Raw genomic sequence first — 22,906 nt, 5'->3', positions numbered from 1 at the left:
GACTCATCCCCAGGATATTTTGTACCATTTCTGGACTACTTTACCCTTTGTGTGGTGGATTATTTTATGGCCCTTCTGACTTGCTTGGAATAAATGTTCTTTGGATTGTTCAATCATCTATCACTGTTGATTGTGTGATATTGTAGTCAGACCCCGTGACATTTAAGGCTGCTTTCACACATCCGGTTTTTCCTCTGCGGCACAATCCGACGCTTTGCAGAAAAACCGCAACCGTTTTTTTTTTCCGCCGGTTGCGTTTTTTTTGCATAGACTTGCATTAGTGCCATATTGTGCCGCATGGGCTTGCGTTCCGTCCATTTTTTAGCCGATGCGGCAGTCGGATGGAACATTGCCTGGCACGTTTTTTTGTCCGGCAAAAAAAAACGCATCGCGCCGCATCCAGCCGATGCGGTGCGATTTGCAATGCATGCCTGTGGACGCCGCATGCGGCGTCCTGCGGCAAACACCGCATCCAGCCGCCGCATGCGTTTTTTCCACTGCGCATGCTCAGTAGCCTGCCGCGAGCGGCAAAAACCGGATGGGCCGCATGTCAAAAACTTATGCAAAGGATGCGGTTTTGTCGCCACATCTGTTGCATAGGTTTTAGAGCCGGATTGGCTGGCTCTGCTAAAACCGGAGGTGTGATAGCAGCCTAAGTTATTACTTTTTTTTAGCCTCAGGTAGGTTGAAATCTTAGCACCCTAGGTTTCTCGATCTAAACATTCTCATGGGACTTTTAGGTTTTGATTTTGTAGGGGGTTCCCCAAATGATTGAACTAGTTACAACTCAAGCATATTTTTTTTTAGGTGTATACTGCCTCTGTTCCCTTATTCAGCTGGTGCCCCATCACATTTTATCCCCCTTTGACAGGGTGGACGTCTGTATGATGATATGTACCAGCTTGTTCTGGTTGCTGTTTTTGATGTTTTTACCTGGCCTACTTTGGTGACGTTTCATCCTATTTTGCAGAAGTCAAATAGGACAAGACGCCATCACAGGAGGTCAGGTTGGAGAAAGACCCCATTGGAAAAAGAAAGACAGCCATATCAGTGCTAGATGAGAGGCGTAAAGACGTTTATGTTATTTTTTTATTACTTCACTATTTGGTTTGGATTGGTAGATGTACATTTTCTTGTTGATTTCCTTTGAAAGTTTTCGGCAGCAAATCCACTACTCATGAACATCCTTACATGGACCAACCCGAGGGACTAATTGACCGCTGACTAGTAAACATTTCGGTCAGCGGCTGTTTTATAGACAGATTACACCACCAGACAGAAGTAAATGATGCGCACTGAGTGATCCATACTAAATAGTTCAGTGAACATCCATGGTTCATGTAGCATGAGTTGCATTTACATAGGATGATGCACCACCGAGAACAGTCATGTTTTGCCATCCTGAGCCCTTCAGTGCGGATAAACAGTACTGCACAGTCACATGTGGGGTATTGCCGCTGTCGGGAGAAATTGTGTAACAAATTATGGGGGCCTTTTTTACCTATTCCCCTTGTGACAATTGGAAATCTGGGTTTAAAACAACATTTTAATGGTAAAAAAAATGTCTTCACTGCCCAACAGTATAAAATTTTGTGACACACCTGTAGTGTCAATATGCTCACTGCACCCCTGGATGAATTCATTAAGGGGTGTTGTTTTTAAAATGGGGTCACTTGTGGGGTCTACTTTTCTGGCAAAGTTGGAATGTGACATAACACCTGCAAACCATTCCAACTAAATCTGAACTGAAATATGTTGCTTCTTCCCTTCTGATCTTTACATGGTGCCTCAAAAGTAGTTTTCAACCACATATGGGGTACTGGTGTACTCAGGAGAAATTGTGTAACAAATTCTTTTGTCTATTTCCTCCTATTACCCTTTTTGAAATGAAAACTTTGGGGCCAAAACAACATTTTAGTGAAAAAAATGTACATTTTTTTTATTTTCAAAGTCCAATGTTATACAGTTTTGTGAATAATCTTAGGGTTCATATTGCTCACTAAACCCCAGCCTAGATGAATTCCTTGAGAGATGTAGTTTCCAGAATGGGGTCACTTGTGGGGGTTTCTGCTGTTTTAGCATGTCAAGGAATCTTCAAATGTGACATAGCATCCGCAATGTATTCCAGCCAAAATGGTGCTCCAAAATTCAAATAGTGCTCCTTCCCTTCCAAGCCATGCCGTTTACCCAAACAATAGTTTTCCACTAGTTATGGGGTCTTGGCGTACTCAGGAGAAATTATACAAATTCTATGGTGCATTTACTCCCATTACCCTTGTGGAAATTCAAAATTTGGTGATAAAAGTAAATTTTTTTGGGAAAAATATGCTTTTTTTATCTTCTCTGCTCAATGTTATAAAATTCTGTGATGCACCTGGGAGTTCAAGGTGTTCATTACACATCTAGATAAATTTCTTCAGGGGTGTAGTTTCCAAAATGGCGCCACCTGTGGGGATTTTTCTACAGTTTAGGCACATCATGGGCTCTCTAAATGCAACATGGCATCCACTATTGATTCCAGGAAATATTGCACTCCAAAGGTCAAGAGCTCCTTCCCTTCCGAGCCCTGGTGTGCGCCCAAACAGTAGTTTTTCACCACATTTGGGGTATTAATCTACTCAAGAAAAATTGCACAACAAATTGTATTTTGCATTTTCTCCTGTTACCCTTTTAGAAATGCAAAATTTGGGGGCTAAAGTAACATCTTCGTGGGAAAAAGTAAAATGTCCATTTTTATCCTCCAAATTGCTTTAGTTCCTGTGAAGCACCTGAAGGGTTAATAAACATCTTGGCTATGGTTTTGAGCAGTGTGAGGGGTGCAGTTTTTAAAATGTTGTCACTTTTGGGTATTTTCTGCCACCTAGGTCTCTCAAAGTCACTTCAAATATGATGTGGTCCTTAAAAAATAGTTTTGTAAATTTTGTTGGAAAAATGAGAAATTGCTGACAAACGTTGAACCCTTTTAACTTCCCATCAAAAAGAAAATTAAGTTTTAAAATGTGTGTTGATGTAAAGTAGAGGTGTAGGAAATGTAATTTATTAACAAATTTGTGTGATATAACTCTTCGGTTTAAGGGCATAAAAATAAACATTTTGAAACTTGCAAAATTTTCAAAATTGTCGCCAAATTTCCAATAGTTTCACAAACAAACGCAAAAAGATATCGTACTAAATTTACCACTACCATGAAGTACAATATGTCATGAAAAAACAAAGTCAGAAAGTTGAAGCGTAGCGGAATTATTACATCATAAAGTGACAGTGGTCAGAATTGAAAAAAATTGGCTGAGTCATGAAGGGTAAAACTGGCTGGGGGGTGAAGGGGGAACAAATCAAAACAGCAGCTCCGAACAATCACCTGGTAGCAATAAAGGGTGGATGAGTAGCACAGGATCTGAAGAAATCTTGTATTGCACTCCTACCAATGTTAGTCAAGGAGGCAGAGCAGATCTGCAATTTTTTTTCATGCCGATTCGGCAACATGCTTTGAGTGCCTCCTCAAATTGGATCATGTGCATTCATACAAGTTTACGTGTGCATGTGAAACATCAGACTGCATTCAGATGACTTCTAGTCCGACATACGCAGAGACAGACAATGGAGAAGATTGAGAAATTAATCTTTTCATCTTCTCCATGTAAGGGGGGGTCAAGGCTACACCACCCCTGCAGACGTGGCCAGCACACAGGGAGGTTTATTAAGTGTATTGGTCTGTTTGGTGCAACTTGGTAAATGGCCACTAGGTGGAAAAGAGAGCCAGTACTGCTTTCCTGACACCTCTAGGAAGTAAGGGGTTAAGTAAAAGGAGGGGGGCAAAGTATAAATAGGGCATGATGTAGGAGGAGGACAGGAGAGTCCTCAGTAGGAGAAAGGGATAACAAGCACAAACATTTGATTATAGAAGATCATAGGGGTCAAACCTTTGACACTGGACACGCAGGGTCCTGCTCTTAAGAGGACTGTTGGAACTGCTTCCCAAGAAAAGGGGTTGAGTCCGCCGGACGGTCGGGGTGGTGTCTGTCTTTCAACGAATTTCCCTGTGAGACCGAAGATCAGTGGGCTCTTAAAGGAGAAGAGTAGGTACTGGCCAGAAGCACGGGCGGAAGAGTGCTGTCGAAATAAGCCCCTTCAATAGCATCAGCTAAATCCCTGTGGGTGGGATGAAGTGGCTAAAGGACTTTTTGAATTGGCTAGTGCAGTGTGACATCAGATAGGAGAATGAGCGGCCTCACAGTATCCGAAGGAGCTTCAGGTGCCAGGAAAGCAGTCGGCCAATTAATATAATTGTGGAACAAAGTCTGGAGAGAACTCCATGGGGTCAGAAGCAGTGCCCGTATCATGAGAGTTGAAAGCACCTCTGTTGTGAAAGCAAGTAAAGTTCCGCTACTTAGTACATTTGTGTCTGATTTATTGACTCAGTGGAAGAATGGACTGTGACAAAAACATCCCTGCAGTGGAGCGGCGACCGGAACGCAAGGGGTTACCGAACGGCTGCGCTGCGGCCGGGCAACCCCTGCTTACACGACTACTACTGCCTCCTCTACATCGGCACCTGTGCTTCAATTCTCGCATGCAGGAGGATCGGAGCGCAGTGAGTGCCACTCGGTTCACGCTCGCAGAAGAGCTTGAGCCGAGTGTCATTGGCATCTCGCGTCCGATCCTCTCACATCAGATGCCATACGCTCGTGTGACCCCGGCCTCAAAGTCAGAGCCAGATCTGTAGACTTTCATCACAGCCCTGATCAGACGGCTGCTAATTCACAGTGACAGGTCCGTTCCGGCATCGGTTCGCTGTTATATTTCATCGCTCCTCACAGTCATTGCAATATGAGAAATAAATGTGGCGCTGGCCGGCCTCTCATATCACCATGATTGATAAATTTAGATGACTGACAGATCTGCAGAATCGTGCATCCTAATTGAATCCTAGAAAATAGTTTGCACTTGTTCTCATCTTGAAAGCTAATTTACCAATAAATAACCGAATCAGGAAATCGACAGCAGAAAATTGAACAATCTGCTATGACAATTTCAGACAATCCGCAGTAAACTGTTATTGATATAATGATGACGAGGCTGCAAAAACAGCAATTTATGAGTGTAATAAATGCTTCTATCTTTACTTTATTACTTTTTTTTTATTATTTGTTTTGCTGGGAAAAAATATAAGTCAAGTCCCCACAGGTGGACAGAGCAGATATTTATGACAACGTGTGTTACAATTTATGCTATAGGCATAGGAATAACCTTTACTGTCCCCTCTGCTGGCCAGATGGAGGGTATATACGGCAATTCATCAACTTCAAGGGGGTAGGGTGTGGGGTCAAAATCATAAAATCCCATGGTAGCGGAGATTAACAATTGTCATACATGACTGGAAAGAGGCAGACTGTGAAAATTCCCTTAAGTGCATATGTCTTAAAGGGCCTTTCGACGCAAAAAATACAAGTACAGTATGTATAAAGGTATTATATAGTACATGTTTATGTGCAAAATATTCTGTGTAGTATGGCAGACTGGTATGCCTTTCAAAAGTTACTAAACTTTATTTTTTATTGTTTTTTTCAATAGAATTCTGTCCAGTATGGAAAGTTATGAAACTTTGTAAATCAATTTATTAGGGGATTTGTCTTAATTCTTAAGAAAATTACTTGCATATGGCTTCGAAAAGTAGGGCTCCCAAACCTCTGCTTCTTGCTCCCAATCCCCTACTTCTGGGTCCCATTTCCCTGTTTCTGGGTCCCATTTCCCTGCTTCGGGGCTCATTCTCTTGCTTCTGGCTAATAAATACGCTGCTTCTGGCTCACAATCCCCTGCTCCTGGCTCCCAATCCCCTGCTTCTGGCTCCCAATCCCCTGCTTCTGGCTCCCAATACCCTGCTTCTGGCTCCCAATACCCTGCTTCTGGATCCCAATACCCTGCTTCTGGCTCTCAATACCCTGCTTCTAGCTCCCAATCCCTTGCTTCTGGCTTCCAGTCCCCTGCTTCTGGCTCCCAGTCTCCTGATTCTTGCTCCCAGTCCCCTGCTTCTTGCTCCCAGTTCCCTGCTTCTTGCTCCCAATCCCCTGCTTCTGGGTCCCATTCCCCTGCTTCTGGCTCCCAATCACCTGCTTTTGTCTCTCAATTCCCTGGTTCTGGGTCCCAATCCCATGCTTCTGGCTCCCAATCCCCTGCTTCTAGCTCTCAATCCACGGCTTCTGCCTCTGAATCCCCTGCTTCTGGATCCCAGTCCCCTGCTTCTGGCTCACAATTCCTTGCTTCTGGCCCCCAATCCCCTGATTCTTGATCCCATTCCCCTGCTTCTGGCTCCAAATCCCATGATTCTGACTCCCAATCCCCTGCTTCTGTGTCCCATTCACCTGCTTCTGGCTCCCAATCACCTGCTTCTGGCTCCTAGTCCCTTGCTTCTGGGTCCCATTCCTCTGCTTCCGACTCCCAATCCCCTGATTCTGGCTCCCAATCCCCTGCTTCTAGCTCTCAATCCACTGCTTCTGCCTCCAAATCCCCTGCTTCTGGATCCCAGTCCCCTGCTTCTGGCTCCCAATCCCCTGCGTCTGGGTCCCATTCCCCTGCCCCCGACTCGAAATCCCCTGCTTCTGGCTCCCAATCCCCTGCCTTTGGGTATTTAATTGTAATGGTATGAGTAATGGTATTTTCATTTAGGGCAAAGGGACCATTTGGACTCCAGTAGACTTTAAGGCCTGCGAGCGACTGCAACCCTTGCATGTGTAAAGTTATTCACCTTCCCCATGCCAGTAAATTGCAATGGAAAAAAACATGAAATGTTGGGAAATGATTGTGGAGGCAGGAAGGAATGTAGCTACGGTAAGGTTGCACATTATGGTGTTAGGTTCCATTATCGCTGTAAGCTTAGGTGCTGATGTGTAAATTATTTCTCATATAAGAAAAGCAGATCAATTATGGTAATCACATTCCAATCAGTCATGATTAGAGTATGATCATAGTATGATCTGATTTTCCCGGCTGTGAGAAAAATTAGAAAATAGATAAAAATGATATTTCTTCAATTGTATCAATTCCATGTAAATCAGACTGCACTCGGGTGTCATCCAAGTGCGGTCCGATTTTTTTGAAGGCCCTATTGACTTCTATGACCAAGTGCCATCTGATAATGGGATACAACTCAGACATGCTGTATGGGTTATAGAATAAAATTGGTCCAAGTTAAATACAATCTTTTGGATTGCACACAGACTGAAAATATGGTCATGTGCATGAATTCTTGCGCCAACTGCTGTCCACTTGACTCAGTGTTGTCTGCAAAGTCACCCATGGAACAGAACCTGCAAGCTCATGCAGTGTCATCAATTACCTCACTGCCAGTCACCAGGAGGAAGAGCCTAGCATCAGACAGGGACAAGACAAATTCAGTGTGTAGGGTGTTGCGGGGCGGTAGTCGTGGATGAGGGATTGACTTGGGCAGTCTCGGCAAGGATACATAAAAGTCATGGTCCTTGCTGGGTGTGTGGACTTGTGTCATATGGGCTTTACACCTGTGTAGGCCACATGTTGCTGTTTGCTTCAGCTGGCCAGGACCTGATGATGATTCAGACCGATAAGGAGACCACCAGTTCCCTGTAAATGATAATACTTTACTTAACAGTCTTCCAGTTCCAACTTTACACACGAGATAGCGGGCACATAACTTCCAGCATGTTTCAGCATTACAGAGCATTCTTACACACCGTTCCAGCTCCTTCTGGGTTGTTCCTTGTTACGGGTCCTCTGAGTCCCACGACAACTTAGCCCAGCTCAACAGCCAAATTTGTCAAACTCACTTTCTGCGTTGTGACGTCTATTCTCCTTGTAAAGGGAAGGGGGGAACCAGGGGGCTCCGATCACTATGGCCAGAGTAGAGCCCTGTGCCCCGAGATACTTCTATATCTATATCTTTACCCCTCATAGAAGAGGGGGGTTTACCAGTAGTGTCAGTGAAGTACTTTATGCTCGCAAATGCTTCTGAGGGAGACTCTGCCTTGGGAAAGCCAATTCCAATCATGTACCAGTACATCATAACTCATTATCTGTTAAGCTTAGGGCGTTGTCTCTAAAGTGCCAGCCTTCGGACACTCCTGCCTCGGGACAATTCTCTAGAAGGTCTCACTGTAACCTTAGCATTGTCTCGGTAAACACCTCAGAAACACTTGAAAGATACAAATCTCGACTTGGTCTCCTTTCTCTTTTTTGCTGCCACGGGTCACCCACTGATTGTGGTTCTGATGCCCTCTCAGACCATAGGTCTGCTCTAGTCACACGCTGGGCCCTATCTCATGTTCTGGAACAAAACTGTCTCTCTCAGTAGATGCTAGTCCCTCTCATTGTGGGCTAGTTCCAACACTATTTCTTGCCCTACAGACTGGCAACTGCACAAAAATAATACTGTACAAGACTAGTCCTCTTGAGACTCTCTTAGGCAAGACTGCCAAAAAGGTTGTTTTATATAAATTTTGAGTGGATCTGCTTTAAAATCCACAGTGAAAATGTTTATTGAATGAAATCTTTCTGCATAGAAGAGCAATATAAGCAAGTACCCGTGATCTACAGAGGCACAGAACAAATCCCCACAAAGTGACTGGCACACTCCTGCATTAGGCGTATTGGTAGGACAGGCTTTAGCACAGGCCAGCCTCTCATAGATCCATAGTGGCACTGTAGGACAGGCTATAGTCATTTTGGCACCAGGTTTAAGGGCTGCTCTACATATGAGTAATTACTAGTGAGATAGTGATAGGACAGGAGATCAGGGAATGTTATATTCCCCCCAAGATTAATCTCATATGTACATTAGGCACTAGGCAGTATACAGTATATCTCATCCAGGAAAAGCTATTAGGTATAAAAAATCCAGTAAAAGTGGACACACCTAGCAAGTAATAGTTTGCTAATGACTTTGGTAATTCTTATATTAGAGCCTTCATTTTTAAGGAATGATAGGATGGTAGCGCTTGCCTATCATCTCCTTTTTGGACTGGATTTTATTAGTGGGAAGACCATTTCTTCAAAGTGTCTCAGGACGACAACACCAGGCCACATGTTGTTGGCCCTACTTGTGAGAAGCGTACGTGGCCTAAACATGCCACTGTGGCTACAGTGTCTCCGAAGTTGTCTCCCAACAAACACATCTGGGACATTATCGGTCATCAATTGCAAAGGAGCTGCCAGCAGTGGATCTTGATGATTTCCATGCTAAGTGCATTCAGCGAGGCAGAACCTTCCTCAGACAACCATTAATAACCTTGCTGACAGCAGGTAAGGCTGTAAGTATGGGGATTTCTGCGGTTGGTGCTCACAATTTTCTGAATATTTCATTTCTACTTTTTCAGAATTTCCATATCAATATCTTGTCTGTCCACCTTGTGATTTCACAACTTTTACTTCTTGGTGTAGTAATTTCAATGTTGAGGAGTGTAGATCTATTTTTGATAAGTGTTGCTCCCTCAAATGCCTAATAATGTGGGTACGTAAAGTCGGCATATGTATATGATGATTAGAGACTCGGACTTCTACACATTTTGGGACTTTCCACCTTCGTGAGGTCTATTCAAATATCAATGGCGGACATATCATTAGCGCAACCTACAGGGTGCCAAGGAGTACATTTGTCGATTTCTACCTCCAAAGCAGGTGAGTGAAATAGTGCATTTTAATGAGTTTTTGTACTGAAAGGGGCCCACATATTGTTCTTTCACCGAGTCCTTTTTCTGTCTGCGTCAACCGATGCAAATATTAACCAGTAAGTATAAAAGATGGAGCTTGTGTGATTACTAAGGTTAGCTAGAGCCAAGTCATCAATCTTTTGATTATCAATATTGAGCATAAATATGATGGAAACATATGCAGAGAATTCCAAAAGGACCTCTCGGGGCTTTGGGAAGGATGTTCCGAATTTTGGGACATACAACCTTATCATTGATGTACAGACTTTACCCAACATGTGCTGTTGATCTGAATACATTAATCCCAGACATGCAACTCAGCGTCCTCATGTCAAAAAGGATCAAAGCCTCCTCAGCAATGCTTAAAGATATAAGCCTAGGGACATACACTGAAATTGTAACATCCCATACTACAATTGCTTTATATATATATTTTTTTTTTTTAAATAAAGGTTGTAGACCAGCTCACCTGTCTGAGCTCAAGCCCCGGCGTCCTTGTTCTCCTTAGTGCACGGACCCGAAGTGGGAGACTTCCAAGACATGTAGAACAAGATGAAGAAGGATCCAGCAAGGCAGAATGACTCCAAAGGGCAACAAAAGTTTTTTGTTTTTTTTTTGTTTTTTTCTCTGACTTTATTATCTAAGAATAAAAAATTCCAGGGCTCTTGACAAGTTGTTAAGTGCAAGGTATATGCAGTATGGACTACCTTCCCATGTTGTCTGTATTTGGTCCAGATTTTAGACACAGCTGACTGTGAACAACCAACATCTTTTGCAACATTGCGTGATGATTTACTCTCTTTTAAGAGTTTGATAATCCTCACTTTATTTCAATTAACATCTTTCGTGTTGGAGCCATGATTCATGTCAGTCCACTTGGTGCAACAGCTCTTCAAGGTGTCATAACTCCTTTTTAGATGCAGACTAACGAGCAGATCGTATTTGATGCAGGTGTTAGTTTTGGGAATGAAAATTTATAGGGTGATTCCATGATTTTTTCCTCATAATTGAGTGATTCCATAATTTTTTCCTGTTTGGTCTTGAAAAGTAACTGTTACCGGCTAGCACATTATGTTGTTGTGATTCTTTTAGTGTTTCTTAAAGCCAGAAAGTTGCCATTTGAAGTGACTTTAGTTTTGTGTCATCTGTGATCTGCTTTTTTTTAAACAAAAGTAAACAACTGAATGAACATCCTCAGAGCCAGGTGAGTCCATCATTTTTGCCAGGGGTTGTATTAGGTTAAGTTCCCACTATGAGTTTTTGACGTTTCGTATTTTGGCTGTACATAAAACGCAGCATGTTCCAGTTCCCGTAATCTGGATGGGATTGTGTATACAATGAGTGTTAAGAGTGGATTTTTCTGAATTTACCTAATAGGTGCAGAAACTCTACGACATTAAAAACTCACCAAGAACTTATCATTGGGAAACCTGCTGTTTTCAGTTCTGGTGTTGCACCTATTTTTGCGAAAGAGACAATAAGAAGTGCAGCCAATATGGCTGTCAGCAACTGATGATAAATTGTCGCTTTGTTGTTGGTGACAAATAATCTGACTGCGCTTTCCAGTTTTATGTTTTCCCTTTTTTCAGCTTAGATTTTGGCAATACTAAGTGAAAAAGAAAATGCTATTGTTCCATTGAAAGCATGAAGCGTCAGCGTGCTGCCAATGGATCTCATAACGGTTTGCCTGAAAATGTACTTTGTCCGATTAAAAGTATATTCCCATCTATGACATACCTAATATATACAGTATATTCAGTTCACTTGACTCTCGATGGTCAGATTTGTTTTCTTTGTTTTGTTTTTTTTTTGCCCGCCCATCAAGATCCACAATTTTTTTTTTTCCATCAATGGCTTGTTTTCATTTTTGCTACACAAGACGTTTTTTTTTATCATTACTAGTGAAGGGTGAACCCAAACTGTAAAGTTCAGGGTCTGTGCCAAACACCTAGTGTCCCAAACAATAATGTCACAGGGAAGTCCGTTTTACTGTTCAGGTTTAGCCGACAAGATAAAGGGCTAAGGGGCTCCAAAAGGAAGCAAAATGGCCATTAAAGCAGGAAAATTATACTTATAAATTTCTGCATGGCTCTCACACTGTTTCCTAGTCCACTCATTGAATCTTATGAATATTCACTGCTTTCCCTGCCCCCCCTCTATGACAGCATCTGTGATTGGTTGCAGTCAGACTGCTCCTCCACCCTCTGTGTCAGCATCTGTGATTGGTTGTCCTCACACTAGCTGTGGGGGTCCCTAAAGTGGAGTGTAAAAATAAATAAATAATTTGAAAAAAATGATGTGGGGTCCCTCGTAACTTGATACCCAGCTGTGTATTTATACTGGCTGTGCATCAAAATACGAGGGACCCTCTTTCTCCAATTTATACCGGATTAGGCTATGTGCACATGTTGAGTATTTGGTTGCAGAAATTTCTGCACTACGTCTGCATCTCCTTGCAGAAAAACACGTGAAAAATGCATCACGTTTAAATTATTTAAATAAATATATATATATATATATATATATATATATATATATATATATATATATATATTTTTTTTTTTTTTTTTTAAAAAAAGTCATAGGCCCTCCCCAGCCTAAAAATGGCAGCCCAAAGCCAACCAAACTTTTTGCATCCATTAGATGTACCAATCAATCCTGGCACTTACATGGCAAATTCTCTTGGATTTTAATACATATCCAAAATAAAGTACACATCTGAGGGCTGCAGACTCCAGTTGTCTACTTTATCGGCACCGACAGAAATTGATCAAAGAAACACGACCGTACACAACACGATAAAAATTACAACGTTAAATGACAAGTGCATATATCGAAGCAGTGTGTGGGTCATATGGATGTAATAGACCTACGGGAATGATATAAGGCACCAATTTTTTAGAACAAAAAATTCTAAGAAGAATCTATTGGGTCAAAGATGACAAATTTTATTAGTGGTTAAAAATTAATGAATCTAATATATATGAATATATGTATATATATGATTACATGATTTTATATATATATATATATATATATATATATTTATTTTTCTAAATTTGCTTCATTTATTTTTTTACTTTTACAGAGGTCAGGATCTATAGTGCAAACCTATTAATGATTTAGAATAAGAAGCCAAACTGGAAACTCCATTTACAGACATATTTCACGACTTTTACCTCTCATCAGTGCAAAGCAGAAGAACTGGTTGGCTGGGTAAGATTAAGATCCCTTTAACGGGGGATCTAAGGGGTAACATTTTTCATTTTGGAGAGTGCCAATTTGGCATAAGGGAGACTTATAGGCAATGGTGTGAATTTTGTTTTTCTTCTCATACGACAGAACCAAAATTACAATTTGTAGAACAGATGCGACTAAAGCCATCGTGGATAATAAATACAGACAGAAGAAAAAGTTTTTGATTGGTTTCCTGTACGAAGATTTTTTCTGGATTTCTCAAGTTAAAACATAACAAACATAACTAAAAAGTAAATACAAACAGCAAAAGGGTAATAAAGTGATCTGGCATTCGGTCACTTGTTGACACAGCCCATGTTCATTAAAGGTGGAAGTTTTTGAAAGTTTTTGAAACAAACAGTACAGCTCCTTACTAATAGAATAACAAATTTTACTACAAAACTTACCACGAGAGAATAACAAACTTTGAAGCCAGGCTTCGCCACAAAGTGGTCGTCTGATTTGAATGTGATCTTCAGTTCATTTTTTTTAGATGTCAGTCTTGGGGGCGCTTCTTTATGCCCACACCATCGCCCACATATGACTGTGCTTGTTTCTGAAGCTTCTTCCACTTCCACAAAATCATACCTAAAAGGCAGTGAAAGATGTCAATGACAAATACTTAATCTAGATATTATAGTCTATATATAATCATTGCCATAAATGTTGGCATCTTTAAAATTTTTCCAGAAAATGAAGTATTTCACCCAGAAAATTATTGCAAATACACGTCTTGTTATATATTGTTTATTTCCTTTTTGTGTATTAGAACAACACAGAAAAAATACAGAAAAAAAGGAAAATTGTACTTCATACACAACACCAAAAAGGAGGCAGGACAAAATTGTTGACATCTTTCCAAAACTGTGTGTAAACAACTTTGTTTCAAGCATGTGATGCTTGTTGAAAACACACGAGTGGAAAGTAACAGGTGTGGGCAATATGAAAATCCAACCTGAAACCAGATAAAAAGGGGAGAGGTTGACTCAATCTTTGCATTGTGTGTCTGTGTATGCCACACTAATCATAGAAAACAGAAAGAAGAAAAGAACACCGAGGAATTGAGAACCAAAATTGTTGCAAAATATCAACAAACTCAAGGTTAAAAGTTAGGCATGATCGCATACCTCAAATATTCGCCTTCGCAAATACTTTCCGAATAGGTTGCCGCTATTCAACTATTCACGAATATTTGATGCGCAATGTAAGTCTATGAGAAACCCGAATAACAACTATTCGGAACTATTCAGGCTTCCCATAAACTTACATTGCGCATCGAATATTCACATAGTGGCGACCTATTCGGAAAATATTCACGAAGCCGAATATTTGAGGTATTCGATCATCCCTATTAAAAGTCCCTCACCAGAGATGTTCCTTTGTTTACGATGTGCAACAGAATTAAGAAGTTTACAACCCGTGGCACAGTAGTTAATCTCCGTGGACGGGAGAGAAAAATTAATGAAAGGTTGCAATAGTCTGGATGGTGGATAAGCAACCCCAATCAAATTCCAAAGAAACTCAAGCTGTCCTGCAGGCTCAGGGGACATGAGTGTCAGCGCAAACTATCTGTCCACACTTGAATGAAATGAAACACTATGGCAGGAGACCCAGTAAGACCCCACTGCTGGCACAGAGACATAAAAAAGCTAGACTGCAGTTTGGTAAAATGTATGAGTAGGCCAAAATCCTTCTGGGAAAGCATCTTGTGGACAGATGGCACCAAGCTAGAGCTTTATGATAGAATACATTATTCTACTATTTACCGAAAATGGAATGAGGCCTACAAAGAAAAGAACACAGTATCTACAGTCACATAGGGTGGAGGCTCAAATATGTTTTGTGGTTGTTTTGCTGCCTCTGGCACTGGGTGACTTAACTATGTGCAAAAAATCATGAATTCTGAAGATTACCAAAGGATTTTGGGTCTGTCATGCTCAGGGTTTAAACCAGTGACCTTCTGCTTTGTGGTTTGATTCCCAGTTTCAACAGTGACCAGTCTGAACTTGTACTGAGGTATCTCTGTTTTCTTTCCTGCACCCATCTTCAGTTTATTTGTTTAGGTTTGTGGGAGGTCTTCCATGTTTGCACATATTGTTTCTCCTTACTTCACAAGTCCATGTAATGTGTGTTACCTCAGTTTTAGGTTTTGCCTTTCTTTCTTTTTGTTTGTCCTATTGTGGTTGTTGTGCTTAGTAACCTCTCCCCTGGTTCCTCAGGAGCTTTGTAATAAAACTTGAAGGCCGATCACGAAGCAAGGCCCAAGCTGTCAAGTCCTAGTCCTTCGGTCAGGGATCTTCCACTCGGTGCAAGGGCCATTAGGGATTGTAGCATCTGGCATACTAGTCTTTACAGAAGCCAAGGGTGCAGGTGCAGCAGGGAGATTGTGTTTCCCTATCTGTGTGCTGATATACCTATGTGTGCATAACATTATAACTAGGGATGATCGATTACCTCAAATATTCGGCTTCGTGAATATCCGACGAATAGGTCGCCGCTATGCGAATATTCAAGCGCAATGTAAGCCTATGGGAAGCACGAATAGTTCCGAATAGTTGTTATTCAGGTTTCCCATAGACTTACATTGGGCATTGAATATTCGCGAATAGTCGAATAGCGGCGACCGATTCGGCAAATATTCGCGAAGACGAATATTTGAGGTATTCGATCATCCCTAATTATAACCAGTCCACCCCATTGTATCTGCATCACCATGGACTCAGTGACTGCCTTAGCCACGCAAATTCATACCTTAACCTTGGAGGTTATAGGGAATAATTCCATCACCTGTGCAATACTAAGAAAATCCTGAAAACCTGATCTGTTGGTGGGCCATTAGGACTGGAGTTGAGGAACACTGGTGTAGACAACGTTTGATGCTTTAGGGTTGGTATGTGACATCCAATTGCACTGCAGCACAGAGGGGACCAACAGTGGAACCAGTAGTACAGCCAATTTTCCAAAGCATCCCAAGATCCATTTTTAAACACAAGGAACGCAAAGCTCCATATTGTTCGTACTATTCTGAGAAGCTTGTGTGGTCTACGCGTGCAACTTTGGTTCGCAGTATTTTTAGATACAGGTTACCCATAGATCTTGATTATTGGTACAACTGGATTCATCATGGCAAAGCATTCCTCAGATAACGATTAACAACCTCAATAGTAGCATCCAAGATGTGTAACCGTGAGGATTTCTGCATCGGGTGCTCATACTCAATACTGAATAAATTGAGATATTTTGAAGATGTAGTTTCCATTTTTGCATCATTTGCAGATCATTAACATGTCTATAAATGCTGCGATTTCCATAATTCCATGACTTTTCCTTCTTGGTGTCGCAATTTCGCTTTTGTGGAGTGGAAATGCTTAATAATAAAATCAATCTCAGGTTTACAGCCTGGAGCTTTTCTTACCAACCATAATCCTTAAACATACATCTGTCCAGTTTACCACCATCCTAAAACAGCAAGTGTCCCAGAGGAGGTCAGTATACCAGATTAGCAGCATGTTATTAACCAAGAGAAGCTTGTCAGGATAATATATAAATTTGCTGGAAAATATTCAGAAATATTTGAATTTTTTTTTATTTTAATACTTGGTCTTTCTGGGTTTACAAGTCATTTAAGTGGAATAAATCAATAATTAACAGCGATAATAATGCCCACTGGACTTATAAGACCAAAGTGATTAAGATCAATAAACTGCATGCTATTCTGAACTTTTTATATATAAATCTATAGGGCAGGGGTGGGCAATTAATTTTCCCATGGGGCCGCATGAGAAGTTGGGATGGTTTTAGAGGGCTGGACTAATATAATTAACTTGGTTCTACTATATATATATATATATATATATATATATATATATATATACACAATATATATATACACACGCATATATACTGTGTGTGTATATAATATATATACACATACACACAATGTATACATACACACACAATTCCCATATACTACATCACTACACCCACCACATACTACACCTGTAATATACATCCCTATACACTACACCTGTAATAAACTACACCTCTATATACTATACCACTATATACTACATCACTACACCCCTATATACACCTGTAATATACTACATCACTATATACTACACCTGTAATAAACTGCACCATTACATCACTATATACTACACCTGTGATAACCTACATCACTACACCCCTATATACTACACTTGTATTATACTACACCACTACACCCCTATATACACCTGTATTATACTACACCCCTATATACTACACCTGTATTATACTACACTCCTATATACTACACCTGTATTATACTACACTCCTATATACTACACCTGTATTATACTACACTCCTATATACTACACCTGTATTATACTACACTCCTATATACTACACCTGCATTATACTACAGCACTACACCCCTATATACACCTGTATTATACTACACCCCTATATACACCTGTATTATACTACACCCCTATATTATACTACACCACTATGCACTACACCTGCATTATACTACACTCCTATATACTACACCTGTATTATACTACACTCCTATATACTACACCTGTATTATACTACACTCCTATATACTACACCTGCATTATACTACAGCACTACACCCCTATATACACCTGTATTATACTACACCCCTATATACACCTGTATTATACTACACCCCTATATTATACTACACCACTATGTACTACACCTGTATTATACTACACTCCTATATACTACACCTGTATTATACTACGGCACTACACCCCTATATACACCTGTATTATACAGGTGTATATAGGGGTGTAGTATAATACAGGTGTATATAGGGGTGTAGTGGTGTAGTATAATACAGGTGTATATAGGGGTGTAGTATAATACAGGTGTATATAAGGGTGTAGTGGTGTAGTATAAAACAGGTGTATATAGGGGTGTAGTATAAAACAGGTGTATATAGGGGTGTAGTATAAAACAGGTGTATATAGGGGTGTAGTATAATACAGGTGTATATAGGGAAGTAGTATAATACAGGTGTATATAGGGGTGTAGTATAATACAGGTGTATATAGGGGTGTAGTATAATACAGGTGTATATAGGGGTGTAGTATAATACAGGTGTATATAGGGGTGTAGTATAATACAGGTGTATATAGGGGTCTAGTATTATACTACACCCCTATATATACACCTTTATTATACTACACCACTATATACTACACCACTACACCCCCCATATATCACACCTGTAAAACTAAATTCCCATATACTAAACCACTACACCCCAAATATTTGTTAACAGTTAACCCCCTCCCCCCCATTGTCCCCGCAGGTTACTAGTAACCACTCACCTCTCTTCAGCCACCTTCGTACGAGCCCCCCGCTGAGCGGCTTCTCTTTTACATGCCCAGGCTGCGCCGACGCTGTATTCCTAGGAGCCGCTGCTTCTCTCCGTACAGGCCCCATCGCTGCAGCTTCTTCTCCTGCCAGGCGGGAACTTTTCAAATGACACACGCGCGCCGTACTAACGATATCAGGGCGCGCGTGTGTCACAGAGAAAGGTGCCGGACAGGGAACAGAGCAGAGATTCCTGCTTTCCGCTGCCTGCACTGACTGTGCGGAGCTGCAGGATCTGTCCTCTGTTTCCTACCCGGCACGCAGCGATGATGCAGTGTGATGAGGGCAATCTGACCACGGGCCTCCCGGAGCCTGGAGGTCCGGACAACATGTCAGATTGCCCTCATCACTGACCAGCCATCAAGGACACCCTGAGCCAGGTGGGCCAGTCACAGAGAGTAGGCGGGCCGGATGTGGCCCGCGGGCCGCCCCTTGCCCAGGTCTGCTATAGGGTGATCACCTACCATTTATAATATTGGGACTCTTCAGGCGTCAAGCCTGGGTGTGACGTCTACCGTTACCTCCTAACTGGCAAAACAACTAAACAGTTTAAATATCTTATATTTCGTTTTAAAAGACGCACCAGATTATAAGACGCACTGCAAATTTAAGGAAAAAACAAAAGGTAAAAAAAAAAATATGTGGTCCATTTTATAATCCGGTGGTGGAGCGGGGTCACAGGAGGAAGGGGCGGTGCTAGAGTAGGGCAATTCTGCAGGCGGTGCGGCGGGTTTCCCAGATGCTCCCTGCGGACGATGTGAGGCAGGAACATCTAGAAACTCTTGGCGGTGCAGGCTTCAAAGAAATGGCGCCTGGTGTCAGTGCGTGCGCAGATTGAGCTATCGGGTAAATGACAAGTCGAGATCTCAACTGCGCATATGCCACCTCCGGGCGCCATTTTCCTTAAGACTGCTGACAGGAGATCATTGGGCCGGAGGCGGCGCATGCACAGATGAGATCTTGAGCTGAGAGCGCCATCTGCACACATGCTGACTCTGAACTCCATTATTTGAAGCTCGCACCGCTAACTTTTTCACTGCCTCACCGCCCACAGCAAGCACCAGCACAGTCCGCAGTACAGCCCGCAGCATTGCCCCTGCCTCCTGTGACTATTCTCCATCACCCCCTGTAAGCTACATTTGGCTTTTAAATCGCATCACTCATTTTCCTCCCAAATTTTTGGGAGGAAAAGTGCATCTTATAATCTGAAAAATACGGTATGTCTTTAGGTCTTTAGTTATTGAGCATCATTGCACATACAGTGGTGCTTCAAAGTTTGTGAAAGGTTCGTAATTTTCATATTTCTGCAAAACTTTGACCTAAAACTTCATCAGATGTGAACACAACTCCTAACAGTATATAAAAACAAAGTAAAAAAATCAAATACAAGAATAAAAAATATTAGACTTATTTTTTATTGAGAACAATTAACCAAAGTACAATTAGTTTTGTATTTTCAATCAATAGAATGGCAATCAGGTGTGAGTGGGTAACATGTTTTATTTAAAGATCAGGGATCTATCAAAGTCTCATCTTACAACATGTTTGTGGAAGTGAATCATGGCTCCAACAATTTCTGAGGACCTCTTAAGAAGAGGTTTTGATGCTCATCAGGATGGAAAAATAGAGACTCCACCAATCCACAGTCAGTCAGATTGTGTACATATGAAAGAAATTCAAGACAATGAATATCCTCCCCAAAAGTGGTTGAGGTCACTCTAAGAGCAAAGTGTTTAATAGTTTGTGAAATCATAAAGGAACCAAAGGTAACCTTTAAGCAACTAAAGGACTCTCTCACATTGACTAATGTTAATGTTATTGAGACCATCATAAGGAGGACACTGAACAACAATGATGTGCATGACGGGATTGCAAAGAGAAAACAATGGTGTTCCAAAATAGATATTTTTTAAACTGACTTATAGAATCCCATTAAGTCTTTGAAGTGTGGGAGGAAACTCATGCACACATGGGGAGAATATGCAAACTCGTTACAGATGTTTGTTCTTGGGATTTTAGGAAAAAAAAATTGACACAAGGCAACAGTGCTAATCATAATCACTGATACACTGTGCTGTCCATTGTGGGACTGTTCTGACTTTTTAAAATTTGCTAAAGATGACCTGGACAAACGAGAACGCTATTGGAACAATGTTTTGTGGATGGAAAAACCCAAAACAATATTGTTTTAAAATAGAAGTATTATGTTTGGAGAAAGAAAAAAACTGAATTACAGCAAAAAAACCCCGATATATTGTAGTAGTATCATGGTTTGGGACTCTTTTGCTGCATCTGTTTGTCAGCACTGTTACACTTTCGCATCTGAATTTTATCAGCAAATTCTAACCGAGAATATTGGTTTATTTGTCCCTAAACCCAATCTGAGGAGAACATGGGATTACGCAGCAAGACAATGATCCAAAGAGCACACATCATTTCATAAAACAATGGTTGAGTATCAATACAGTTAAAGTATTCAAATTGCCAAGTCACAATCCTGATGATATTCCAATAAAAAAAAGTGACCAGGACCTAAGACGAGCAGATCACGGTAGAAAATCCACCAACATAAATTTGTTGAAATTATTTTGTAGGGACGAATAAGCTAAAAACAATCTTCCAAGTTGATGTACAAGACTAATCAACAATTACCCGGAAATACTACTGTTATTGATGCACAAGGCAGTCACAACAGATTCTGTTTCACAAAGGTTCACATACTTTTGCACTCAGATATGCAATATTGGATCATCATACTTTGAAGGTACTTGGCAGGGAGGTTGTTCCAAACATCTTGGAGAACTCACCACAGTTCTTCTGTGGATGTCACTTATGCAAATCCTTCTGTCTCTTCATGTAATCCCAAACAGACTCGATAATACTGAAATCAAGACTCTGGGGCACTGGATCATCATTTCCAGGACTCCTTGTTTTTCTTTACACTGACGATAGTTCTTAAATAGTACCTGTCACTTGTTCCAAAAAACTAAGTAACGCACTATGGAAAAATCACCATTTTGTGCCACATCACAAAATGGTAAAAGCGCGCACCTACTGAGCAGACTGTGAAGAAACACCCAGTTGCTCTACAAGCAGAGATTTCACATAAAGCGCTCTAAAAGCCCTGCTACACGCAACGACGTATCTAACGATATATCGACAGGGTCACAGATTCCGTGACGCACATCCGACATCGTTAGCGACGTCGTTGCGTGTGACACCGTTAACGATGGAAAATACTCACCAAATCGTCCATCGTTGGCGCGTCGTTCATTTTAAAAAAATCGTTGATTGTTGAGGACGCAGGTTGCTCGTCGTTCCTGAGGCAGCACACATCGCTACGTGTGACACCTCGGGAACGACGAACTACAGCTTACCTGCGGCCGTCGGCAATGAGGAAGGAAGGAGGTGGGTGGGATGTTACGGCCGCTCATCTCCGCCCCACCGCTTCTATTGGGTGGCCGCTTAGTGACGCCGCTGTGACGCCGCACAAACCGCCCCCTTAGAAAGGAGGCAGTTCGCCGGTCACAACGACGTTGCTAGGCAGGTAAGTCCGTATGACGGCTCCGAACAATATTGTGCGCCACGGGCAGCGATTTGCCCGTGACCCACAAACGATGGGGGCAGGTACGCTCGCTAGAGATATCTCTGCGTGTGACGGGGCCTAATAAGAAACAAAGAGAATATCTCAGCAATGTAGTAATGCAGCCCAAAATGGAAAAAAGCAGCAGAATTAGGGAAGCTCAGGGAATTTTAAAAGGTACCTAACTTAATTTTTGCGCAAGTGATGAGGTTCTCTGTAATGGCATTGGCTGTATGTTGGGGGTCATTGTCCTGCTTCAAAATAAATTTGGAGCGATCAGATGTCTTCCTGATAGAACTGCATGATTGATAAGTAACTGATTGTATTTTCAGCATTGAGGATCTGTTAATTCTGACCTAATCCCTAACTCTATTTGCTTAAATTATTATTGTTATTATTGTACCACTCTCCAGGCCTTCGGCCAACAATCTGCATTCCGTTACTGCCAAAAAATGTAAATTTAGACTCATCAGACCAGAACACCTGGTGCCAATTTTTTGTACCCCATTACTCATGTTTGTGTGTATAGTTGAATTGTTTGGCCCTGTTTCCATGTCAAGGGTATGATTCTTTTTAGCTGTAATCCTTCCATGAAGGCAAGACTTCACCAGAACTTCTGATGGGTGTAACTGAGTCACACCGATCCCTTCTGAGATGATGGCACTGCTGGACATCTTCCAATTTTGTAAGGAAGTAAGCATAATGTGTTGCTCATCTGCTGCAATTGGTTTCCTTTGCCGACCACTGCGTCTACAGTCTCCAACATTGGCCATTTCTTGCTGCTTCTTCACAAGAGCTAAAAGAAAAAGGTTTTGGTACCGTGTTGTTAGACAGTTGAAAAATGATTGATTGCTCTCAGTGAGAGAAACAAAATTATAATCTTATAGTTCTGATACCTTTTAACGGCTAACTAAAATAAATGATGTTACAAAGCAAGCTTTCGAGACTCCTTAGGTCTCTTCATCAGGCATGGTATGACAAAATATCTGAAGTACACAAATATATACAATAAAA

At 41.3% G+C, this 22,906-nt stretch overlaps 1 protein-coding gene across 1 annotated transcript in view; it reads right to left on the bottom strand.

Annotated features, from left to right (window-relative positions):
• The window catches only part of PDGFD (platelet derived growth factor D), a 309,522-nt gene that overhangs the window by 140,056 nt on the left and 146,560 nt on the right, over window positions 1-22,906 (bottom strand). The window contains exon 3 of the mRNA XM_075337454.1: window positions 13,322-13,502. Coding sequence (XP_075193569.1) covers window positions 13,322-13,502 — 181 coding nt within the window. The remainder of the gene's footprint in view (window positions 1-13,321; window positions 13,503-22,906) is intronic.

This window comes from Anomaloglossus baeobatrachus, chromosome 2, assembly GCF_048569485.1.
Source record: "Anomaloglossus baeobatrachus isolate aAnoBae1 chromosome 2, aAnoBae1.hap1, whole genome shotgun sequence".
NCBI lineage: Eukaryota > Metazoa > Chordata > Amphibia > Anura > Aromobatidae > Anomaloglossus > Anomaloglossus baeobatrachus.
Note: the sequence above shows the minus strand (reverse complement) of the source record. Positions and strands in the feature narration are given on the sequence as shown.